This window comes from Mustelus asterias, chromosome 15, assembly GCF_964213995.1.
Source record: "Mustelus asterias chromosome 15, sMusAst1.hap1.1, whole genome shotgun sequence".
In the NCBI taxonomy this organism is placed as follows: Eukaryota; Metazoa; Chordata; class Chondrichthyes; order Carcharhiniformes; family Triakidae; genus Mustelus; species Mustelus asterias.
In genome coordinates, this window is record NC_135815.1 from 39,832,266 (window position 1) to 39,858,972 (window position 26,707).

Below are 26,707 nucleotides of genomic sequence, written 5' to 3' on the forward strand. Positions count from 1 at the left end.
ACACTTCAAAATCTAGCTGTACGCAGTATTCAATAGTTATGCCTTTTGACTCATTCCGCATAGCCCTTAAAAGAAAACACAGTCTCAAAATATAACAGATTCAAATTCGGACTCTCCATGTGTTGCACTTAGCCTTTGATAACTAGGCAGTTTCAAATCTATTCTCCCTGTATCTAGTTCTCAAAGAAATAAATGTGACTTTACAATCAATACAGTCTTAAGCCATGCATAATTCCTTCAAGTAAAAAAAAGTATGCCCCAGTCTTTGAATCCGAAAGTAGTATCACTTTCTCATCGCTTCATTTTTTGTATACTTACCTGTGGTCCAGTGATAAACTTTCTCTTTTTCCTTGGATTTATCAATCCCTAGATTTTTACTTTGTACTAGATCAATGACTATATAATTTTGATTTTATGTACCTAGCATTTTTGAGCAACAAGTATATTGGGCCAGATTCTCATACCCAAAGTCAAAATGAAATAGAGTGGTGGTGGCGGAAGGGAAAATCGAGCCCTGTGTGTCAGTGGATATGACTGATTGAAAATTTACCTTGTCTGTTCTGAGATTAATCTTTCTGTCTTGGACATGGGGAGGTAGTGACATACTAGTATTGTCACTAGACTAGTCATCCAGATCAGAGAAGAGGCTCTTTGGCCCATTGAGTCTGCATCAACATGCGAGAAACACATGACACCAGAAACACCAGATAGCCAGGGTAATGCTTTGGGGACCCAGATTTGAATCCCACAATGGCAGAAAATAAAATTTGGAATTAAAAGACAAATGATGACCATGAAACCATTGTCAATTGTTGTAAAAGCCCATCTGGTTACCTCATGTCCTTTAAGGAGGGAAATCTACCATCCTCACCTTATCTGGCCTGCAAATGACTCCACATCCGGCACACTGGATAGCACTGCTGCATCACAGCACCAGGGACCCAGGTTCGATTCCCAGCTTGGGTCAATGTCTGTGTGGAGTTTGCACTTTCTCCCCGTGTCTACGTGGGCTTCCTCCGGGTGTTCCGGTTTCCTCCCACGGTCCAAAAGATGTGTAGGTTAGGTGGATTGGCCATGCTAAATTCTCCCTCAGTGTACCCGAACAGGCACCAGAATGTGGTGACATGGGGATTTTCACAGTAACTTCATTGCAGTGTAAATGTAAGCCTACTTGTGACTAATAAATGAGCTTTAACTTTACATCCACAGCAATGTGGTTGGCTCTTCAATGCCTCCCGAAAAGCACACGTAAGAAATCTCACAACACCAGGTTAAAGTCCAGCAGGTTTATTTGATATCATGAGTTTTCGGAGCGTTGCTCCACCATCAGATGACTGGGGTCATACAAGGCAAACACAAAGAATTGATCCACTTGGATTAAGAGTTTAGTTTGCACATTGGAGGCAGACTTGTCTGAACAAGAAGATAAGTGAATCACTGAGGGATTGAGCAAGATGTCTGACTGGAAAAAGTGGCTAGGAGTGTCACACAATGCATAAAGTTGCCAATTTGCCATCCATTTGCAGCTCAGGTTGAGAAAAATAAGATCAAAATTTTAAAGCATTTATTATATAATCGGGAAAATCAGGAAAGTAGCAACAGCAACTATAAGACATGGGCTGATAAAGTCAAGGCAGGAACCCAGCTGGAAAGTCCAGGGGCCATAATCTTTAGAAAGAAATCCAACCCGTGAGAATCCCACAAACCAATTGAACTCTGCAAGCTTAACAGTGACATTAATTACTTGAATACATATTATAGGCTTAAAAAGATAACCAAGTTAACCAATTGCATGAAGAGGACCCAAACTCAACATTAATATATGGAAATAAAGCCCTCTTTAAAAGGTACTATGTAAATCCATTAAAGGGTGAAGTGAAGCTAAAATAAAATAAAACCTTACCCACACTACATTGACTAAAAACAAATGAATGTGTGTATTGTTAAAACAAAGAAAAAGATGCATCTTAATGTAATAAATGAAGGGGGCGATTCTTTAGGGCCACGAGCCCCAGCCAGGATTCCCAATGTTAAATCGGGCGTGAGGACCAGATCAGGATAGTCCAAGTTTGACATGTGTCAAACCCATTGCTAGTCTCCTGGCCCAGTAAGCCTCACCAAAATAGGTTCTTGTCCCCTCAAGGGACCTGGTTGGGGAGGGGGGGGGAATGGGGGGCATAGCCAAGGTTTGTTTACACTAGAAATTGATATAGAGGCAGAAAGCTTCTAAAACATGCAGTGCATGGTAATCCATTACAAGTACCATGACCTACAGGGATACTGCCAAGGGCTGAAAAATGAATCCGATAGGCTGAATGGCTGCCTCCTCTGCTACTATTATCTATGAATCTATCCCCGATCTCACTTCATCCAATGAGACCCTTAGAAGAATTCATATTAGTTAAATAAGACACGCAAATAATTCTGCTATTGAAATACAAGGAGGATGATGCAGAATTTTGTCCATTTGAACATTGGCTCTTAGAAGTTTCACAAGTCTGACTTTTGTTGCAGCTCCTTTGGATTTGAAATTGATCTGAATTATGACAATACCACACTTAATAAACATGCCAGATCCTACATGTGAAGCCTTTTAATTAAAAAGGACCAAACTCTCTCTACATGGTTTTGCTTTCTCCTCAATATTCATCTTTCTAACAACTGTTCATAATATTTCAATGCAATTCATTGGCACTCAGACATAATGAGGACACAAGATGCTATGCAAGTCATTTTATGATGGTTTTCTCATCATTTTCAGCATCTATGAGACATGGTGAGCAGCTGGTCACTAGAAGGTATGATGTGGAGATGCCGGCGTTGGACTGGGGTAAGCACAGGAAGAAGTCTCACAACACCAGGTTAAAGTGCAACAGGTTTATTTGGCAGCACATTGGTGCTTTATTTGGTGTTGCCAAATAAACAAGTTGGATTTTAACCTGGTGCTGTGAGACTTCTTACTGCATTAGGAGGTATGCAAGGGCTAGTATGAAGTAGCTCCCCCTCCTAGTGTTGGGAGTGTTTGCCTTCCAATGATTAGATAAGATTGGAAACACATGAGGTCTTGTGTGTTAATCTATATCTACTTTATCATATACAAACTCAGAACCCTATTGTATTGTGCCACCCTGATGCTCCCGCACTAGGTACAATTTCAGAATTACACCTCATTCTATTATCATGGATATGTGTGGAAGATAGAACCATTGAGATGGAGTGCAAGTTTGATTCAGTTATATCACAGATTTTAAATGGACATTGCATAGAACATCTAATTAGTCTCATGATTAACTACTTTTTGGGGAGCAGTTCAGTTACAGGCTTCAAATGATTTTTTTCTGTGTTCTTGCTGCAGTTGAGACTGTCAGAGATAAATCCACAGTTATAACTCCAAAAGATTGGTCTTATAAAAGATCTAACATGAAATGCTTCCTGCATTGTGAGACTGGGTTGTTCTTCCTTCAGTTATTCTGAGAGAAGGAAAAGCTGGAAGTGTCCTCGAATGTCAGCTGAACAACTCATTGCCGATTCAAGAGCCTCATACGCTTGGCACGGTTGGCCTGGCGTGATTGAAATGGGGGCATTTTTTTCAGTTTTAAAATCGTCGAACGCACCAATTTCCTGCAGGGAGCAGCACTTAGATTTCATTCGGGAGAATCGCAGCCCAGGTATCTTTAAGTTTGTGACTGTAAAGGCAGCCATGCACCTTGCTATAAGTTATCTTCAGAGGAAGGAAGTACCCAGTTTCCCAACATAATTTTTGTTTCCCAATGTCAACAGAAATTTGTTTCTGTTTTTAAAACCAAGACCACTAATTAGAGGGTGGATCCAATTAAATGTAATTAACATTCATCTCCCGAATACTCAATCCACCTACACTTTCGTGCCCATAGCCATTATATCGTCCAAGGAAAACAAAAGTAGTTGCTGACATGAAACCAATAAGGAAGATAAAAGCCAAATAAGTAAATTTGCAGGAAGGATGGGGGGGGGGGGGGGGGGGGACACACACAAAGAGATAGAACTACAGTGGGAAATGATTAAAACATGGATCAAGAGTTCAGGAGAAATCTGGTATTAAAACAGAAAATGCTGAAAGCACTCAGCAAGTCAGGCAATAGCTGTGGACAGAGAAACAAAATGAAAGTTGCAAGTCATTGACCTTTTGGAGTCCTAACCAAAAAGGTCATTGTTCAGAAATGTTAACTGTTTCTCTCTTCGCAAAAGCTGCCTGAACTGCCGAGTATTTCAGACACTTTGGGCCCTATTTTACCATTTTGATTCTAAGTGCTGAGCGGACTTGAAACTGGGACTAATTCAGATCCAGCTTTTAGACCTGTTCTCAGGCACTCTGCCAGAACAATTATCAGCAATTCCAAATAGCGCTGCAGAAGCCTGTGGGCGGGGCTTAACGCGCCCAAAATCATGCCGCTCTGATCGGAGCCTCCAACTGCGCATGTGCAGAAAAGAAAATAGAATGCGGCTCCCCTGCCACATTGCTCCCGGGCCAGAAAATGCCTCCCCTTGGCCCCCACAGACATTGCCCCACTCCCACAACACTACTGGCTCCCTTATCCCCCCCAAACCTCCCCGCCACCCGGACTGACTGCAGGCCCCTCTCCCCGCCCCCCTTCCATCGATCACAGGCAGAGTAGCAGCAGGCATCTTCCCCTCCCACCCCTCACTGATCACAGGCAGGTTCTGAATGGCAAACGCGATGGTAAAAGGGGGAAGTGCTGGTATGGTTGGGCGTGCAGCCCATTAAGTCAATTTAAATGCATGCAAATACATTTAAATGGCTGTCACAGCCGTTTCAGGTGCAGGCCCAATCACGGCCATTTCTGGACCTTGATAAAGGGGGAAATCGGTGTGGAGGCGGGCACGGATCGCGCTACTCGCCTCACCGCCTGGCTTTACCAAGTTTTTGTGCCCGAAAATGGGCGCAACCTGATGGTTAAATCGGGCCCTTTGTTTTTATTTCAGATTTCCAGCATCCAGTGTTCTGCTTTTTGTAAATCCAAATAAATATATTTCCCTACAATTAAACTTGCAAATAATGAAATTTCATGAATGATTAAAGATGCAATGGTAAAACTGAAACCGAGTTTGACAAGAGGAATACGAAGAAGTTAGGTGAGGTGGTGAACTTTGGCAAGAAGAATAGGAAGACCACATACTGCTTAGATAAAAAAAGTTTAAATGAGTAGAGGACAAAAGTGATCTAGGAGTGCACTGCTTATTAGAGTAGTAATCAGAAAAAGCAACCAAACACTGGGATTTGTTTCTAGGGCAAAAAAAAAAGCCAGGAAAGTTTATTTATTTGCTCATGAGATATAGTCGGGCCAACATTTACTGCCTGTCCTTAAATGCCCTTGAAGGTGATGGTGAGCTGCCTGCTTGAACTGCTGCAGGCCATGCAGTGTAGGTAGACTCTCAGTGCTGTTTGGAAGGGCGTTTCAGGACTTTGACCTATTTCCCACTGACTTCAATTTTGCTCGGGCTCCTGAATGCCACATGCGGGCTGCCTTGATGGCACTGTCAACAACTTTTCCATCACTTTGCTCATGATCAAGAGTACACTGAAGCAGCAATAGCTGGGCAAGTTGGATTTGTCTTGCTTTTGTGGATACCTGGGCAATTTACCACAGTGTCAGGTAGATGCCAGTATTATAGCTTGACTGGAACAATTTGGCTAGGGCATAGCTAGTTCTGGAACACTGTTTTCAGTACTGTTACTGGAATGTTGTCAAGACCCATTGCATTTGCAATTTCTAGTGCCTTCAGCCATTTCTTGATATCACGTGGTGTGAATTGAATTGGCTGAGGACTTGCTGGGAACGCTAGGAAGCAGATGAATTATCTACTCAGCACTTCTGGCTGAAGATGGCTGCAAATGCTTCACACTTGTCTTTTGCATTATGTGCTGGGCTTCCGCATCATTGAGGATGGGAAAATTCGTGGAGCCTCCTCCTCCAGTTAGTTGTTTAAATTGTCCACCACCATTCACAACTGGATGTGCAGAATTAGTTGGTTCCAATCCATTGGTTGTGGGATCACTTAGCTCTGTTAAATGCTGCTTCTGCTGTTTGGCATGCAAGTAGTGCTGTGTGGTAGCTTCACCAAGTTGACATCCCATTTTTAGGTGTTGCTGCTGGCATGCCCTGCTGCACTCTTCATTGAACTAGTGTTGATCCTTGATTGATGGTAATGGTGGAATAGCAGATGTGACAGGCCTCAACTTACAGATTGTGGTTGTATACACAATTCTGATGGCACATAAAGCACCTCATGAATGCTCAGTTTTGAGTTGCTAGACCTGTTTGAAATCTATCCCAAAAATATGGAAGTGTCAATCAACACGGTGGAAGATATCCTCAATGTGAAGACAGACATCTCCACAAGGGTAGCACAGTATCACCACTGTCAATACTGCCAGATGCAGCTGTGACAGGTAAGGCCATAAGATATAGGATCAGAATTAGGCCATTCGGCCCATCGAGTCTGCTCCGCCATTCAATCATGGCTAATAAGTTTCTCAGCCCCATTCTAGGATTTGTCCACTTCTTGGTTCCCTTGGTACCTGCCGAAGATCCATTGTAGCAGCTATGACCTTTAGGTCCCAGCCAGCTTGATCAGAAGTGGAGCTACCGAGCCACTCTTGCCGATCAAGAGAACCTGTGGGGGACATTGATGTCCCCCACAGTACATTCTGCGTTCTTGCCTTAGTGCTTTCTCCAAGTGCCGTTCAACATGAAGTCGAACTGATTTCATCAGTTGAGAGGGGTCAATAGTGATGTTAAGAAGTTATGTCAAACTTGTATCTAACATTGATTAGACCACAGTTCTGGTTTTATATAAATAGCATAATAAAAAAAATAAAAATATAGAAGCAGTGGAACGGCTCCAAAAAAAAAAGATTTATGAGGATAATACCAGAATTGGGGAGACACACAATCAAGAAAAGGTAAACATTAAGGGCCGTTTCAAGAAAAAAGGCTGAGGAATGACCTGATAGAGATCATTAAGATAATGAAAGGATTTGATCGGGTAGAGATGGAGAAAATGGTTCCATTTCTGAAGGAGTATAAAACAAGTGGTCAGAAATATGAGTGACAAATAAATGGATACGGAATTCAAGAGAACCTTCTTTTCAGAGTAGAAAGAATGTGGAATGCACTACTATAACTATTTGAGAGAAATGTAATTTATTCATCGAGGGATAGCTAGATAATCATATGATGAAAGAGATTTGCTGATAGAGCTAGATAGAGGGATGGCACAAGGTTTGTGTGAGCATAAACACTGGCATGGTTCAAATGGACCAAATGGCCTGTTTCTGTACAGTAGGCCCGATGTAACAATGATTAGATAAAATATTTTTTAGTTTATTTATTAGTGTCACAAGTAGGCTTACATTAACACTGCAATGAAGTTACTTTGAAAATAGTAACTTCATTGCAGTGTTAATGCAAGTATACTTGCGACACTAATAAATATAAACATAAGAACGAAGAATAAGTCAGTTTCAGGCAACTACCTTACACTAATAGTGTTTAAAGCTATTCCAAAACTGCACATTCACAGAACATACTAGTATCCAAGTCTGAAAAAATATTGGAAGAGAGTGAATTAATTGATCCTACTTTACCTTAGCATTGGCTTGTTCACACTGTGCAGTCACTTTGGTCAATTCATCTCTGCATTTAGTCAGCTTGCGCTCTCTCTCTGAAAGATCTGTTTTAGTTTTATCAAACTGGAATTGAATTTCATGTAGCTTGTTCATATGATTTTTCATTTCTTTCTCCTGAGCTTGAAGTCGAAATTCCAGATCCAAAACTTTAGTTTGCAGTTCTTCAGAAATAAAATTGAACACTTTCCATCAGCACTGGAAATTAGATATTGCTGGAGTACAGCACTAATCATTTACTTCATCTGAAACATTTCAATCAACATTTAATTCAAAAGCAATACAATGGCTAGTATTGCAAGAACACAGAGTACATTGGGGTACTTTTGAGAACAGAACTTTGTCTAATTCTGGCCTTTGGACCCAAAATATTTATTTAGTTTGCCCTTTCAGAATGTATTTCCAGTTCTTTATGTGATGGGTTAATCAGAGTTAAAGTGTAAACGATTCACAAAGGACAAACTTCTGTCAGATAATATATATCGCCACCAAATATGGAATTGAACTAAAATTGAACAATTTTAGTTACACGTATTTTGGTTTTCAAATAAATGTCCTGAGGGAATCAGGCAGATGTAGACTTTTATCAGTAGAAAGATTAAAGCATTGAAAGTATACATTATTTGCTGAACAATGACTTCCGAGGATTGGACAAGCTATCACGTTGTTCTTCAATCTTCCGGAGCCTGCGTTCAAATAATATCCTGATTGGTGGACTAAGTCCTTTTTGCTCTCTGGACAAGATTTTCCAGTCCTTCCCGCCAGTTGTATCTTCTGGTCCTGCTGTAGGCAACCCCTCCATGGCAGGACAGGCGAGCCATGCAAAATGCTGCTGACATTAGCAGGACCAGAAGATCCTGCCAGCAGACAATGGCAAGCCGCCTCCACCACCAGAAAACCATAGGGGCGGGATGCAAAAATCCCACTCTCTGTCTGTTGTAATGATCGTCTTCAAAATAAGTTTGGATATCTTGATCCACATCTTAGTAGATGCAAAGCTACAGGGCAAAATTAATACTTATTGAAATATAATTAACAGTCAATATATTGCTTGTGTGGGAATTAAAACGATTTATTCTGAAGCAGTAGAGGGTGCGTATCTAAAGTTTAATCCAGGGCAGCTGCCTATGCTAGAATTGTGTGAGAATATTTGTCAACACCGGGTGACAAATTGAAGACAACAGCAAGACACCACAATGACTGATGTGAGCATAAGAACAAATCAATATGTATTGGTAGTGAGATGGGTAAAATCCCTGCTCATACACCACTTGTATTCCTCATGCTGTTTAGAATTAAAAAATGTTCCTAAAAGCAATTTCTCTTTTAAAATGATTAATTGTGAACAATTGTTATTCTTTGGTCACCACAATACCTTGATTTTGTGATTTCAGTTGGTCGTCTTGCTTGGAACTGTCCATACTGCTATTAAACGAGCTTGCAGAGTGCGTGATCTCTTGCAATGACTTAGGACAACGCTTCATAGGAGTTTCTTCCTGCTCCCATTGAAGATTCATGGCAACACCCTTCTTCAACGGGGTCTCCAATGAAAGGGAGGTTTGCTGACTGGGAGTCTGATCTTGTTGCCATGGGAATACAGAAGACGATCGCTGTCGTGCAATATTCCGATGGCTAATGGTGCTCTGAGGCTGTGCTTGGTTGATCAACTGCAAAATTGTAAAAACTCAATTTAGAAAGGAGGTTACCATGAAAGATTTCACTAAAACTACATTCCTTAACATGAAGTTGAGAACACTCCTATCAGCCTATGAGCTTCTATCGACAGTAAACATGCTACAAACCCAGGTCCCAAAAGTGTGCTAACCCATTGTACAATCCAGGTGACCAGCATATGACTTTCTATATTCTGGAAGAAAAAGATCGAGACACCACAACATCACCTCGCATTTATAAGGTGCTTTTAATTTGGACAATATACCAAAGTGCTTCACAAAGATGTAACCAAAGAAGAGTCACCAACCAAACCAAAGCAGATTACATGGGAGGAGCCAAAAGATGAGTTAAAGAGGTGGATTTTAACAAAGACCTCAAAGAAGGACAGAGGTAGAAAGACAGAAGGCTCAAGAAGTAATTCTATGGCATGGGACCTAGGTAACTGAAAACAAGGCTACCAAAGGTAGACTGAAAGAAAAGGGGAGGTGAACAGGGCCAGATTTCATAGAATGAAGAGTTCAAGAGGAGAGGTCAATTATATGACTGAGGGAGGTAAAGAAATAGACGAGAATCTACGATGACAGGATTGAAAAGTGAGGATGAACAAATGTCCCACCTTCCTATTACATAGACTCGCAGTGCATGCAGAATTCGAACCTCTTTTCCATCCCAGTCACTTCACCCATCAATGCCCAACTTGACACAGTCACTGGATAATCATTGCCCTCCATCCAGAGTCAATGGCAACATTTTACCCCAGAGTGAAGCCTCCCCACCAAACTAGACTCTTCAACACTTGCCATGCCAAACCACTGCAATGATAGTGTGGCTCATACCAACTATTACTTTGGTTTCTCCCCTACTTCACTGGCTCTACCCTCTTTCAAGCAACTCACATCGTTCCTGCAACTCACCTCTTCTTTAAAACTATCGTTGCCTGCCACCACTTCAAGTCCCAATCCAAACATCTCACTCAGTTAGACTCTAAACCTCCACATTGCATCTTCTCATCCTCAATAATTTATCTCAACTTCTCTTACTTTTTGTCCTCTGAATTTGCCACCTTCTAGTCTACACGAAACCTTCACTCCATATAAACTCTTCTACCTATTCTCACTGCTAGGCTCTGGTTAGACAGAGGTCAAGGAGGATGAGGAGTCATATCACACAGTCAGAATGTGTCATTTTTGCTTTTCCTTAGGGCTATTCAATGCTATGGAAGAAGTAGAAATCTGACTGGAGAGTCAAACAAGGAAACTCCAGAAAAGATAGCCACAGATTGAGACTTGATACCAAGAGCATTTGAGGATTCAATGGCATTGGAGAAGAAATGAAGGATTGACAAGTTGACAATGGGTTTTCTGAAGCAAATAAACCTTTCTAATAAAGTAGTTGGAAAGCAAACCAGAAAACAATGTTAATGAAAATCATAATTTGATTTATTATTGTCACATGTGTTAGCATACAGTGAAAAGTATTATTTCTTGTGCACTATACAGACAAAGCATAACATTCATAGAGAAGGAAACGAGAGAGTGCAGAATGTAGTGTTACAGTCATAGCTAGAGTGTAAGGAAAGATCAACTTAATGCAAGGTAGGTCCATTCAAAAGTCTGAAGGCAGCAGGGAAGCTGTTCTTGAGTCAGCTGGTACGCGACCTCAGATTTTTATATCTTTATCCCAATGGAAGAAGGCGGAAGAGAGAATATACGGGATGCGTGGGGTCCTTAATTATGCTGGCTGCTTTGCCGAGACAGCGGGAAGTGTAGACAGAGTCAATGGATGGGAGGCTGGTTTGCCTGATGGTTTGGGCTACATTCACAACATTTTGTAGTTTCTTGCGATCTTGGGCAGAGCAGGAGCCATACCAAGATGTGATACAACCAGAAAGAATGCTTTCTAGGGTGCATCTGTAAAAGTTGGAAAGAGTTGTAGCCAACATGCCAAATTTCCATAGTCTTCTGAAAAAGTAGAGGCGCTGGTGGGCTTTCTTAACTAGAGTGCCGGCATGGGGGGGACCAGGACAGGTTGTTGGTGATCTGGACACCCAAACACGTGAAGCTGCCGACCCTTTCTACTTCGTCCCCATTGATGCAGACCGGGGTATGTTCTCCTCTATGCTTCCTGAAGTCGATGACAATCTCCTTCATTTTGTTGACATTGAAGGAGAGATTATTGTCTCTGCACCACTTCACCAGATTATCTCATTCCTGTACTCTGTCTCGTCATTGTTTGAGATTTAAATGCAAATAACTTCTTCCAAAAGCCCAGCCGCAAATTTGGCCTCTTCCAATTCTGGACTGCTTAAGGAAAGCCATTGCACATTACATGGATACGCCTCATCAGTGGGGGAGAAGAGCAGGGTCAGGAAAGGGGGTAGCAGAAGGTAATAGGGAGGACATACAAGCATTAACTGCAGCTACGTTGTCCTACATCTGTGAAAATTGGTGTTGCATTAAAAAGGAATTTGTCATGCAACCAATCACTGTCAAATAGCTGCATCTCACATATGCAAAGGAAGCATTTCTGAAGAGTAACAAAGTAATTTTACAGATGTATACGTGGAGGAGAGGTGAGCAAGGCCCTGATGAAAATTCAATGATATTTCCTCCTTTCAAATTCATCAACAACTTATTTTCATCCATCATTCAAAGGGTAAAGAAAATTAAAATCAATACTTAACTCTCAAAGTCAATCTTAATTTTGTGAATGCAAGGAGAGAAAATATATTGATATGATTCACATTCTAGTGTCATTTTATGATCAACTGTCTTAACTTCTTCCAAAAGCACAGCCTCAAATCTGGTCTTTTCCAATTCTGAACTGCTTAGGCAAAGCCATAGCATATTGCATAGATACAGCTGATCAATGGGGGAGGAGAGCAGGGTTTGGAAAGGAGGTAGTAGAAGGAGGATATACAAGCATTAGCTGCAGTTAAATTGTCCTACCCATTGCATGTTAAGATGAAAGTGAAAAACTACGGTGAAACTTCTCTTGAGCAGTAGGACAAAAACACCAACAAGCACTCAGCCCATTGTTTTTTTCCCTAATTTAAGTCAGTAGAATTGGACTGAGTGTAAAATGGTTTGACAATCCACCATTGCTCGTTTTGTACTCCTGCTAATTCAAATTTCACATTTATAGGTCTGGATAGTGTCAAACAATATATTTCACTTGTTGGAAATCTGAAATAAAATCAGTTAATGTTTGTAGCTTTTCACCAGAACATGTCAAGATGCTAAATTAAACATATATAGAAAAGGAAAATAAAAGCATCTCATAAAATAGTATTTAATATATCACAGGGAAAGACATTTTCGCCAGAACTGGGAACAGTTATCTGTTCAGTTACCACCTTTCTCATCTTTTTAAAATGCCAACAGATCTGCTGTGTATTTCCAGAAAATTTTCTTCAGTGGAGATAAAAGATTTGTCTCACCTTGGTCTGAACTATTTTTAGTTCAGTTTCCAATCGCCTTCTTTCTTCCAGTTCTTTATTATACTTTTCCTGTAGTTCCTCCAATTTTGAATCTGTAAGTAAACCATCAAAATGACCTGATACCAAATAAACTCCACTAATATTGCTTCGCCAACATTAACAAAAAAATTCAAACATTTTGCAAGTTAAGCCATTGCACTCTCCGATAAGTAGTTTTGCTTTATCTGTTCATTTTAAATGCACCACTTGGCATTCCCAATTACAGAGACCAGAAAGATCCCATATATTGGAAGCTCTTAGCTAGGGCAGCAGCAAAGGGCACTAAATTCAGCCTTACAACCAGCTAAAAGACAGCCTAGATTACATGTTCAAATCTTGAATAGGGTTTGATGCATAACCATCTGTCTCAAAAGCTAAGGCTAACACTTCTGATTTCTTTAAATCTTTAAAACATCAATATGAAATAGTATCTATAACCAAGCTCACCAGCAAAATTTTTAATTGGTGTCATGGGTCCAGAGAGGCGTCCTTGTGGTGTTCTAGATTGTGTATCAGATGGCGTTACCGTTTGCTGGCTTCGCTCAAGTTCAGACTTGTATCTATTAAAGAATAAATAAATGAAGAGTAGGTTGTTAAATTAGTCCGATCTAATTGTCCTTTTATTCACAGAAGCAAAAATAAGTCATAGTTTCATTTAAAAGTTTTTTTTTTAAAAGTGAAGTAGTTCAGCCTGTCAATAAAATTAAAAGTGAGTTACACGATGACTTGTCTGCATCAGTTTTCCGAGCCATTAAGATAGTTATGCATTAATTCCCTGCATCAATATTTCCCAAAAGTAGCTATGCAACATGTAATCTAGCAACCAATTTTATTTTATAGCTTATAACTACTTCTGCCCTATACATCAAACTCTTGAGTGAGTGAGCACCTTGAGTCGGGGAATGAGCTGGGCACACACACACTCAACTTTTCACACTCTAATGGTCATCTTCATTTAATACTCATTTATTAATTGCCAATTTATTGTCAACTCCCCCCCCCCCCCCCCAGTAAGTTGTTTATTTTCCTACATCAGATTTTTTTTTGAATTTCATGTTCAATGTTGCGTCAAGCCTTAACTTTCTGAAATTTGAGAGAAAAATTGAAACGCGAAAAGGCTAGACAAGCCCGCACCAGATCACATGGGTAAATGATAAATTGTTTGAGGAGCATGTTCTCATCCCTTCGAAGTACATTATTCCATTATATGAGGAGATTAAATTAAGGATTACAGGAGCAGTCACATTATTTTGACTAGCGATTCTTCTCCCTTTTTTAAAAACTCCTTTCCTCTATCTGGAAAACGTTGACTCCTTGCTGAAATACAATTCTACAAATGCCAACCAACCTTCAGTATCTAACCCAAGTAGCTACTTTTATGTTTGAAACAAGACAAGACAGAAAGTCAGCAGGCAGTTTTACCACATATTGTTCCAGCAAAGCCTGATATTCAACTTGACATCCATGCATATACACTCTCAATAGGGAACCTTATTCAAAAAAAATTCATCTGTTATTCCAAAAATAGTTCAAGCTGCCTTCTGAATTTAAATATCACCCTCTAGTGGTTAACCACTGTAGCACCATGTTTCACAAATATTTCACTCCAATTAATGTCTGAATATTTAAACTGCTCTTCTCCACACTTTTAAATAATAAAACAGTGTTACGTGTTTCCTGCCTAAAGGATATGTGCCAAAGTCTTATATTAGATTGGGAAAAAAAATAGGTGGAGGTTTACTTAGAATCTATTGTGAGTCACCTAGCAGATTGCATCATTTCCAGTAGTGCTGCCTTCCTGACTTCTGGCACACAGCAATGTTTCCTTAGTACTCCTGGTTGACTATGAGTGATAATATCCTCCACCACAGTATAAAAACATCTTTACCTCTTGGTGTCTTGCTCAAGCATGTCCATCCGTTTCTTGCTTGATGCAAGCTGCCCTTCCAGGTAATTAACTTGTGATTCCTTCACCTGCAGTTCATGGGAAATCTTCTGCCTGGCTTTCTCAAGGTTATCACATGATTCTATGAGGCTCTGGTGTTCCCGCTTCAGAGCACTTGTTTCAGTCTTCTCATTCTCTACCTGTTTTACAAGCAGTGATGTTAAATGATGAACATTCTTTCGACCACAAAAAAGGAAAAAATACTGGTCACTTTACAATAACCACCACAGTCATTTTGCACTCCTTTAGCAGGCTTTGACTTATTAACAGACGATAATTCTTCTGGTGCAACGCACCCCAAGTGGTTTATTGTTGATTTCAGCTCAGACATTGAGCTTTATCGAGTTATTTTTCCCATAGAAGCATCACAGATATGGTAGATTTAAGGTCAAACTATTCTTATAGAAACATAGAAGATAGGAGCAGGAGGCTGCCATTTGGCCCTTCGAGCCTGCTCCGCCATTCATTACGATCATGGCTGATCATCCAACTCAATAGCTTTTTCCCCCATAACCTTTGATCCCATTCGCCCCAAGTGCTGTATCCAGCCGCCGCTTGAATGCATTCAATGTTTTGACGTCAACTACTTCCTGTGGTAATGAATTCCACAGGCTCACCACTCTTTGGGTGAAGAAATGTCTCCTCACCTCCGTCCTAAATGGTCTACCTTGAATCCTCAGTCTGTGACCCCAGGTTCTGGACACCCCCACCATCAGGAACATCCTCCCTAGACCTGTTAGAATTTTATAACTCTCTATCAGATCCCTCCTCATTTCCCTGAACTCCAGCAAAAACAATCCTAACCTAGTCAATCTCTCCTCATACATCAGTCCCACCATCCCTGGAATCAGCCTGGTAAACCTTCGCTGCACTCTCTCTCGAGAGCATCCTTCCTCAGAAAAGTAGAACAAAACTGCACACAATACTCTCGGTGTGGCCTCAACAAGGCCTTGTATAATTGCAACAACACATCCATGCTCCTGTACTCAAAACCTCAACGCAATGAAGGCCAACATATCATTTGCCTTCTTTACCGCCAGCTACACCTGCATGCTTACCTTCGGTGACTGGTGCACAAGGACACCCAGGTCCCACTGCACACTCCCCTCTCCCAATTTACAGCCATTCAGGTCGTAATCTGCCTTTTTTTTTTAAGCATGAACTTACAAGTATCTTCTATATCTGTTTGGCTGTTCATTGCACTCTCATATTTAAATCGTAAGACTTCACAATCAGGACACACACGGTGAATTTCTGTGGAGGATGAACAGTGGAAACCCCAGAAATGCAACACAAACAAAGATCAAGAGAACAACCAGAGAAATTCACCCCTGCAATCAAGGCTGACACTCCAGCTCTGCTGATATTGTCAGAGATACCATCCTTTGGACACGTGGGCCGGAATTTTACCGCCCTGCCCGCCATGGGAATCAGAACGGCCGAGGGAAAGGTCCGTTAACCGTAGAATCGTGCCCGAGGTTTCGGGATGAGTGAGGCTGTAAAATCCTGCCCGACGTCCTGTCTATTCGCTCAGGGCATACATTCAAGATTTCATTATTCCAAGAGGAGCAGAAAGTTCCCTCAGCCTTTCCCATCCTCCCTCAGGCAACATCACCAGAGAAAATCAATCAATCATCCAGTACCTGTTGTAGTATCTTGCACAAATTGGCTGCTGCATTTACGTATAATGCAGTCACTCCATTTCAAAGTCATTCATATAATAAATGCAAAATACTGTGATGCTGGAAATCTGAAAAAAAAAACAGAAATACTGGGAAAACCCAGCTTGCCTGCCCCTGTTTCCTCCCACAGTCCAAAAGATGTGCTGGTTAGGTGCATGGCCATGCTAAATTCTCCCTCAGTATACCTGAACAGGTGCCAGAGTGTGGTGACTAGGGGATTTTCACAGTAACTCCATTGCAGTGTTAGTTAGCCTACTTGGGACACTAATAAATAAACTCAATATACCGATTCAGGAAGTAATTAAGAAGGCAAATTGCATGTTGGCCTTTATTGCAGGTGGATTTGAGTATAAGAATACAGATGTTTTACTGCAATTATACAAAGCCTTGGTACAACTGAAGTAATGTGCATGCAGTTTTCGTCTTCTTACCTCAAGAAAGATACACTTGTAATAGAGGGAGCGCAATCAAGGTTCACGAAATTAATTCCTAGGATGAGAGATTGTTCTGTAATGATTAAATAGGCTGCATCATTATTCTCTGGTGTTTAGAAAAATGAGAGGTGATCTCATTCAAACATACAAAATTATTATAGAGCTCAACATGGTGCTTCCATGGCTTAGTTGCCTAGAAGTTTAACAACACCAGGTTAAAGTCCAACAGGTTTATTTGGTAGCAAATGCCACACAAGCTTTTGCTACCAAATAAACCTGTTGGACTTTAACCTGGTGTTGTTAAACTTCTTACTGTGTTTACCCCAGTCCAACACCGGCATCTCCACATCATTAGTTGCCTAGAACCAGGCTAGAGGGCTGTGGAGGTTCAGTTATTGGGCATGTTTAAGAATGAGAGCGATAGGTATCTACATGTTTAAAAACATCAAGGGATAATGCATAAAAATGGTGTTGAAGTAGAAGATCACCTATGATCTAATTGAATGGCAGAGCAGACTTCAAGGGCTGAATGGTCCACTCTTGCTCCTATTTCTTATGTTCTTTGAAGGCGGCGCGGTGGCACAGTGGTTAGCACTGCTGCCTCACAGCGCCAGGGACCCGGGTTCGATTCCCAGCTTGGGTCACTGTCTGTGTGGAGTTTGCATATTCTCCCTGTGTCTGCGTGGGTTTCCTTCGACAGTCCTAAGATGTATGGGTTCGGTGGATTGGCCATGCCAAAATTTGCCCCTTAGTGTCAGGGGGACTACCTAGGGTAATGCAGGGGGTTATGGGGATGGGGCCTGGGTGGGATGTGGTCAGTGCAGACTCGATGGGTCAAATGGCTTCTTTCTGCACTGTAGGATTCTATGACTTCACTGGAGTGGTCAAGGTGAATGCTTCTGCCCCATCACATCTCTCACACACCATGCATTCCTCCCACTGCTCAATGTACAAAACACCCATCTCTAACCCGGATACTCAGAACATCCTGAAATTGCAACTCACTGACACTTATCTTTGAAGCATGTAGCTTCATATACCTCTAGCTATTCAGCTATGAGGCACCACCCAAACATAATAACCCACAGTCCATGACATTTAGCCCCAACACTTGTAGCTCCAGAGTTGAGAGACTTCAGTTACTCTGAAAATGGTTGTGTTGTGTAGTATAGGGACATTGAGTCCATGCTAGATGTAGGGGAACTTGCTTTCAAATGAAGAGCAGCCCTCACTCTATCTAGCTGCTGCTATGGTCTTCACCCTTTTTCTTGCTCCTTAGTGGTCTCCAGATCCCAGTTGGTAATAGCTGGACCCTGATACTGGCAAGCTGGGATTGTTCTCCTTCAAGAAGGTTGGGAGGAGATTTGGTAGGTGTTCAAAATCATGAGGGGTTCTAGACATAATAGATAGGGAGAAACTATTCACACTGGCATAAGAACCAAGAATCAGGACAATACCGCTTTAAAGTGAATGACAAAAGAGACAAAGGCAACACCTTTAAAAAAAAAAGCTTTATTTACACAGCGAGTGGTTAGGATCAGGAATGCACTGCCCAAATGTCTGGTGAAGGCAGATTCAATCCTGGCTGTCAAAAAGGAATTGGATAATTAGCTAAGGAGAGAAGAAAAAAAATAGACCTACAGGGAAAAGGCCGGAGTGGGACTAGAGTAATTTGCTCAATTACTCTTGCAAAGATTTGGCCGGCTGAATAATCTCCTTCTGTGATGTAACTATTTTATGACCTTATGACCTGACCCCTTTGTGAAAGATATTGAAGAAATAAATGTTATAAAATAAATATATTATTTCATACATTTCACAATTAATTTCTATTCTTTTTATTTTGAAATGTATAATTGTAAGTTTTTCCAATAAACAATTGCCATTTTTCATTTGCATTCATTTAAATCAACATATTCCCAATGTCAAAAAATGCACCATCACAATAAGACATTCACTATTACGACACAACTCTCTTCAGTTCAGAAACACTATACTTCAGCAGCAGAATTGTACTATTTACATATCTAACACCCCTGCCCTTCGAGACTCATTTACAGCACAGGAGGCCACCATTTGGCCCATCAAGTCCATACTGGCTCTCCATGGAGCAATCCAGTCAGTGTTACTCCCCAGCTCAATCCTCATAATCCTGCAGGTTTATTTCCTTCAAGTGCCCATTCAATTTCCTTTTGAAATCATTGATTGTTACCGTTCTTTTAATTCTGCCCGAGGAAGCAGACATGAGTTTAGTTTAGCATCTCATTCAAAGGAAATAACTTCCAACAGTATAGCACTCTTTCAGCACTCCACTGAAATGTTAGCCAAGATTATGTCCTCAAGTCTCTAGATTGGGGTTTGAACCTACAATCAACTCAGGGGGTAAAAGTATTCCAGCTAAGTAAAAGGTTGCATTGAATGTTCAACACTAGTTGCATTGGGAAACTGGTAGGTGGCCTGTTACTTGATGTTAATCCTCAATGGGTATTAGATAGATCATGTTGAAACACTGATCCAATGACAATGAAATAATGGTGATACTATCACACCACATACTACTCAGGTCAGGGTAGTATATGGTGTGATAGTGGCCTTGTAACATTGTTGATCTCAGTAAGTGGTCTGCAGAGGAATGCCACTGTTGAAACAACCTTATTGAGTTTTATATGCTCCAGTTTTGTATACACTTTCCATGTAAACTACAGCTATTTTGGATTGTACAAGGCCACTTTTAATATTTCTAAAATAAGCTGAATGTGTTAAAATCTTATATAATTGGAGTACGAAATTTATTATTGGTGGTTACTAGACCTGGACCACATTAGCCTCCACAAAGGTGAAACTAGAAACTAGCAGTTTATTGACAGGCAATTAGCAAAATGGCATTTTAAAAGTCCAAACTGTAGCAATGCGCTCGGTACTCAGTGATGCATGCAACATGATCATGAAGCATGCTATTAAAACACCTTCATTAAAACAACAGACTAATCTAACTATACACGGCATACATGTTAATAGAACAAAGAACAGTACAGTACAGCACAGGAACAGGCCCTCCGGCCTACCAAGTCTGTGCAGACACAGATGCCTCTCATCTAATATTTTCTTGACTCTATGTGGTCCATATCCCTCTATTCATGTATCTATCCAGATGCCTCTTGAACATTGTTGTAGAATCTGCTTCGGCCGTGCGTTCCAGGCATTTACCACCCTGTGTGTGAAAATTTTGTCCCTTACATCTCTTTTAAACTTGTAATGAAATGGAGTTAAAAGGTTGCAGCAGAGATTTACATTTCTGCAGTGGAGCAAAGGAAATCCTCAACATATCCTCAGTTTACTTTTGAATGCAGTAACTTATGCAGCAAAATGTGAAAGCCAATTTTGCAAAAAGGTCCCATGAACAGCAAATGGTGGTGGTTGAGGGAAGAACAAGGTTCTCAAGCCCATCGGGTGCTCTTCAACTTCCAACCCTCTGGTTTAGCCAAGAAAGTAAGAAGTTTAACAACACCAGGTTAAAGTCCAACAGGTTTATTTGGTAGCAAAAGCCACACAAGCTTTCGAAGCTCTAAGTCCCTTCTTCAGGTGAGTGGGAATTCTGTTCACAAACAGAGTTTATAAAGACACAGACTCAATTTACATGAATAATGGTTGGAATGCGAATACTTACAACTAATCAAGTCTTTAAGAAACAAAACAATGGGAGTGGAGAGAGCATCAAGACAGGCTAAAAAGATGTGTATTGTCTCCAGACAAGACAGCCAGTGAAACTCTGCAGGTCCACGCAACTGTGGGCATTACAAATAGTGTGACATGAACCCAATATCCCGGTTGAGGCCGTCCGCGTGTGTGCGGAACTTGGCTATCAGTTTCTGCTTAGCGACTCTGCGCTGTCGTGTGTCGCGAAGGCCACCTTGGAGAACGCTTACCCGAATATCAGAGGCCGAATGCCCGTGACCGCTGAAGTGCTCCCCAACAGGAAGAGAACAGTCTTGCCTGGTGATTGTCGAGCGGTGTTCATTCATCCGTTGTCGCAGCGTCTGCATAGTTTCCCCAATGTACCATGCCTCGGGACATCCTTTCTTGCAGTGTATCAGGTAGACAACGTTGGCCGAGTTGCAAGAGTATGTACCGTGTACCTGGTGCTCTTGCAACTCGGCCGACGTTATCTACCTGATATGCTGCAAGAAAGGATGTCCCGAGGCATGGTACATTGGGGAAACTATGCAGACGCTGCGACAACGGATGAATGAACACCGCTCGACAATCACCAGGCAAGACTGTTCTCTTCCTGTTGGGGAGCACTTCAGCGGTCACGGGCATTCGGCCTCTGATATTCGGGTAAGCGTTCTCCAAGGCGGCCTTCGCGACACACGACAGCGCAGAGTCGCTGAGCAGAAACTGATAGCCAAGTTCCGCACACATGCGGACGGCCTCAACCGGGATATTGGGTTCATGTCACACTATTTGTAATGCCCACAGTTGCGTGGACCTGCAGAGTTTCACTGGCTGTCTGGTCTGGAGACAATACACATCTTTTTAGCCTGTCTTGATGCTCTCTCCACTCCCATTGTTTTGTTTCTTAAAGACTTGATTAGTTGTAAGTATTCGCATTCCAACCATTATTCATGTAAATTGAGTCTGTGTCTTTATAAACTCTGTTTGTGAACAGAATTCCCACTCACCTGAAGAAGGGGCTTAGAGCTTCGAAAGCTTGTGTGGCTTTTGCTACCAAATAAACCTGTTGGACTTTAACCTGGTGTTGTTAAACTTCTTACTGTGTTTACCCCAGTCCAACGCCGGCATCTCCACATCTTAGCCAAGAAAGCCAATATCTAAGGAATAAAGCTGACATCTAGGAATAGCTAAACCATTTCTAAGCAAGTGAAGAATAATCACCTTTTGCTTTTGTTTCAACAGTGCAGCTTCCAGGGATTCTAGCTGAAATTGTCGCTGCTGACGTTCCTTCTTGAGTTTATCCAGCTGAGTTTCAATCTCCTGTATCTTCTGGAGAGCCTTTGTGGGCAGTCCCTCTTTCCACTCTTCCACAGCCCAGCTCATTTTGTTTAATTCTGGGACAAATTTAGATCATGACCTAAAATAAAATGAAAATTCTAGATTAGTCAGTCATTGCAACACAAAAGGCAGCTATTTGGCTCATCAAATCCATACCAGAGTTCTAAGATTATGCGATAGCAGCCTGCATGGAATAAATACTACGTTCCATAAAAAAGGTGTTGTTCAATTTTTTGCTGAGTGAAACTTGAGAAGCATATATGTTCCCAGCAAACTGCTGCTCTTAACTGTCTAGATGGTAGTGGTCTTGGGTTTGGAGTGGTTAGCTCCTGGAGTGCATCCTGTAGCTGGTACATTCAACTGCCACTGTTTGTTGATGGTGGAGGGATTGAATATTTGTGGAGGGACTATCAATCATGCAGGCTGCTTTGTCCTGATGGGTGTCAAGATTCTTGTACTGTTGGAGCTGCACTCATTCAGGCAAGTGGAGTGTATTCCATTACACTTGACCTGTGTCTCGTGGATAGTAGCCAGGCTTTGGGCATTCAAGAGGCAAGTTACTTGGTTTCCTAGCATTTGACCTGCTCTGGTAGCCACAGTAATTACATGGCTAGTCCAGTTCAGTTTCTGGTCAATGGTAACTCTCTCGACGTTGATAGTGGAGATTCAACAATGGGAATACCATTGAATGACAAGGGGTGAGGGTTAGATCCTCTCTCTGATCTTCTTGGAGATAGCCATTACCCGGCACTTATGTGATGCAAATGTTACTTGCCACATGTCGGCCCAAACCTGGATATTGTTCAGGTCTTGCTGCATTTAGACGTGGACTGCTTGAGTATCAAAGGTGTCACAAATGGTACTGAACTTGTGCAGTCACATCAGCGAACATACCTACTTCTGACCTTATGATGAAAGGAAGACCATTGATAAAGCAGTTGGATGGTCAGACCTACGACATTGAAGTCCCACAGCCAGAGTACATTCTGCATGCTTGTCACCCTCAGTGCTTCCAAGTGATGTTCAACATGGAAAAGTACTGATTCATCAGCAGGGGGTTTCCTTGGCCACATCTGACCTGGTGCCATTAGTCTTCATAGGGTCCAGAGTCAATGTTCAGGATTCCCAGGACAACTGCCTCCAAACTGTATACCACTCTGCCGCCACCTCTGCTGGGTCTGCCCTGCCAGTGACACAGGACATACCCAGCAACGGTGATGCCTGGGACATTATCTATAAGGTATGATTCCTTGAATATGACTATACCAGACTGTTGCTTGACTAGTCTGAGACAGCCCTCCCAATTTTGGAACAAGCTCCCAGATGTCAGTAAGGAATACTTTGTAGGGTCAACAGGGCTGGGCTTGCCATTGTCATTTCTGGTGCCTAGGTCGATGCAGGGTGGTCAGTCCACTTTCATTCCTTTTGCGTTCCAAGCAGTTGAATGGATTGTTCGGCTATTAAGAGTCAATCACATTGCTGTGGGTCTGGAGTCACATATAGACCAGACCAGGTAAGGAGAGGGATGTGTTGACTGGGAGTGTCTCGGAGGGGAGTGTTGAACCGTTGGAGAAAATCTCCATTACAAAGGAGGAAGTGTTAGGTTTGTTAGAGAATATAAAGACTGACAAATCCCCAGGGCCTGATGGAATCTATCCAAGGCTGCTCAGGGAGACGAGAGGTGAAATCGTTGGGCCTCTGACGCAAATCTTTGTCTCGTCACTGGACACAGGTGAGGTCCCAGAGGATTGGAGGATAGCCAATGTGGTCCCGTTATTTAAGAAGGGTAGGAAGGATAACCCGGGTAATTATAGGCCGGTGAGCTTGACGTCCGTGGTGGGGAAGTTGTTGGAGAAGATTCTTAAAGATAGGATGTATGCGCATTTAGAAAGGAATAAACTCATTAACGATAGTCAACATGGTTTTGTGAGAGGGAGGTCATGCCTCACGAACCTGGTGGTGTTTTTTGAAGAAGTGACCAAAATGGTTGACGAAGGAAGGGCCGTGGATGTTGTCTATATGGACTTTAGTAAAGCGTTTGACAAAGTCCCTCATGGTAGGCTAGTGAAAAAGGTGGGATCCCATGGGATAAAGGGGGAGGTGGCTAGATGGGTGGAGAACTGGCTTGGTCATAGAAGACAGAGGGTGGTAGTGGAAGGGTCTTTTTCCGGCTGGAGGCCTGTGACTAGTGGTGTACCGCAGGGCTCTGTATTGGGACCTCTGCTGTTTGTGATTTATATAAATGATCTGGAAGAAGGAGTAACTGGGGTGATCAGTAAGTTTGCGGACGACACAAAACTGGCAGGACTTGCAGATAGTGAGGAACATTGTCAGAGGCTACAGAAGGATATAGATAGGCTGGAAATTTGGGCAAGGAAATGGCAGATGGAGTTCAATCCTGATAAATGCGAGGTGATGCATTTTGGTGGGAATAATGTAGGGAGGAGCTACACGATAAATGGAAGAACCATAAAGGGTGTAGAGACGCAGAGGGACCTGGGTGTGCAAGTCCACAGATCACTGAAGGTGACGTCACAGGTGGAGAAGGTGGTGAAGAAGGCATATGGCATGCTTGCCTTTATAGGACGGGGCATAGAGTATAAAAGTTGGGGTCTGATGTTGCAGATGTATAGAACGTTGGTTCGGCCGCATTTGGAATACTGCATCCAGTTCTGGTCGCCACACTACCAGAAGGACGTGGAGGCTTTGGAGAGAGTACAGAGGAGGTTTACCAGGATGTTGCCTGGTATGGAGGGGCTTGGTTATGAGGAGAGATTGGGGAAACTGGGGTTGTTCTCCTTGGAAAGACGGAGGATGAGGGGAGACTTAATAGAGGTGTATAAAATTATGAAAGGCATAGATAGGGTGAACGGTGGGAAGCTTTTCCCCGGGTCGGTGGTGACGTTCACGAGGGGTCATAGGTTCAAGGTGAAGGGGGGGAGGTTTAACACAGATATCAGAAGGACATATTTCACACAGAGGGTCGTGGGGGCCTGGAATGTGTTGCCGGGCAAGGTGGTGGAGGCGGACACACTGGGAACGTTTAAGACTTATCTAGACAGCTATATGAACGGAGTGGGAATGGAGGGATACAAAAGAGTGGTCTAGTTTGGACCAGGGAGCGGCGCGGGCTAATTGTTCCTTGTTTCTCGTTTCAAGGTGGGAACCTGTCTCGGGGGCAGGGAATTCATATGGTGTTCGTGGAAGTGGAAATGACGGGTTGGGAAGCATTTTCCGATCAGGGCCATTGTGATCTCCTGGACTCGTTTCGATCGCCTCAGGGGGTCGGAGAGGAATTTCCCAGATTTTTTTTCCCCATATTGGCCCTGGGGTTTTTCACTCTGGGTTTTCGCCTCTCCCTGGAGATCACATGGTCTGGAATGGGGGGGTGGGGGTAAGTTAATAGGTTGTAATGAACAAAGCATCGTAGCTGTGAGGGACAGCTCGGTGGATAGGATATTGGTATGTAGATAGGCTGGAAAATTGGGCGGGGATCCTGGATTCAATCCTGGACCGGGGAGCGGCGCGGGCTTGGAGGGCCGAAGGGCCTGTTCCTGTGCTGTATTGTTCTTTGTTCTTTGATGGCAGGTTTCCTTCCCAAAAAAGTATTAGTGAACCATTCTATTATGGTGTCCATTGCAGAATGAGTTGGGGCAATCATTTCTGAGTGAATCTTCTAAGTAGGTGAAGTTTCAAAAATTTCCCTTTCCATATCGACAGACCTGTCAAACTAGCCAAGGTTGCTTAGATCATTGGAGAAGCCGGAAATCTTTCTAGTTTGCATGACCAACTTACATTGCTCGGAATCATCAGAAAATGGTAAATCTGAACAATACACAACCATCCTACACTCTTTTGGGCATCTCAAACCATGGCTCCCAATAATTCCAAACAAAATGTAATAAAATTCCTTGCTTTAAAATTCATTTAAATAGCATTACTGTTTGAGGACATTACATTCCTAATATTTTACCAAATAGTAGATGATCAATTCAAAAGAAAAAAAAACTACACACATACAAATCAGACCACATGTTTATGGGTGTGATGGCAAAAATTAACAGTAACTTGCTTTGAATTTCACATTCCTTCTACAGTTACTGATCACCAAGCTCACAATTACACTCGAATCACTACTGTATTTAATGAAAACAAAAATATGCTTGAAATACTGCACAGATGCTACCAGGCCTGGCTGTGAGAAACAGAGGCTGAAACCTTAGTGCACCATTCCTGACACACAACAGGAAGTGTGCACCACTTCCACTCTTGCTTTTTGCCGATTCCCATGGGATTGCAAATAAAACTTAGCGCCAGCAGAATGCATGGGAAACGTGCGCAATAATGTGGCAAGGGATGTTTTTTCCCATGGTGTAACCTGCTGTCAGCTATCAATGCAGCAAGTACAGGTGGGACTGCGAAAGTGCCTCCTGGACAAATAGGGTGTGCACAACCATACCTTTCCCGCCCAACTCCACTGACATCAACGCAAGATAGATTGAGAGCACAAAAGGTGTTTTTCAAATTTAAATTTCACATGTAGATATTTCACATTACATTATTCATGTTGTCAACACCATTACTAGTTTAGATTAACTTAGAGTAAAACATACAGAATTAAAAACAGAAAATGCTGGATAAGCTCAGCAGGTCTGGCAGCTTCTCTGAATGTTTCAAATCTGTATGACTTCTTCAGATCTAAACAAAGGGAGAAATATGATGATTTTATACTGTTAGCGAGGGGGTAGAGCAAAATAGAAGGTCAGTGATAGGTGCAATCATAGAATCCCTACA

General features: G+C 42.1%; 1 protein-coding gene across 1 annotated transcript in view; it reads right to left on the reverse strand.

Annotated features, from left to right (window-relative positions):
- The window catches only part of cenpf (centromere protein F), a 74,331-nt gene that overhangs the window by 45,225 nt on the left and 2,399 nt on the right, over positions 1–26,707 (reverse strand). The window contains exons 2-8 of the mRNA XM_078229791.1: positions 26,527–26,611; positions 21,797–21,992; positions 14,728–14,924; positions 13,287–13,399; positions 12,801–12,892; positions 9,063–9,354; positions 7,649–7,851 (exon numbers count right to left, since the gene is read on the reverse strand). Of these exons, the coding sequence (XP_078085917.1) occupies positions 7,649–7,851; positions 9,063–9,354; positions 12,801–12,892; positions 13,287–13,399; positions 14,728–14,924; positions 21,797–21,958 (1,059 nt within the window). The 5' untranslated portion in view covers positions 21,959–21,992; positions 26,527–26,611. The remainder of the gene's footprint in view (positions 1–7,648; positions 7,852–9,062; positions 9,355–12,800; positions 12,893–13,286; positions 13,400–14,727; positions 14,925–21,796; positions 21,993–26,526; positions 26,612–26,707) is intronic.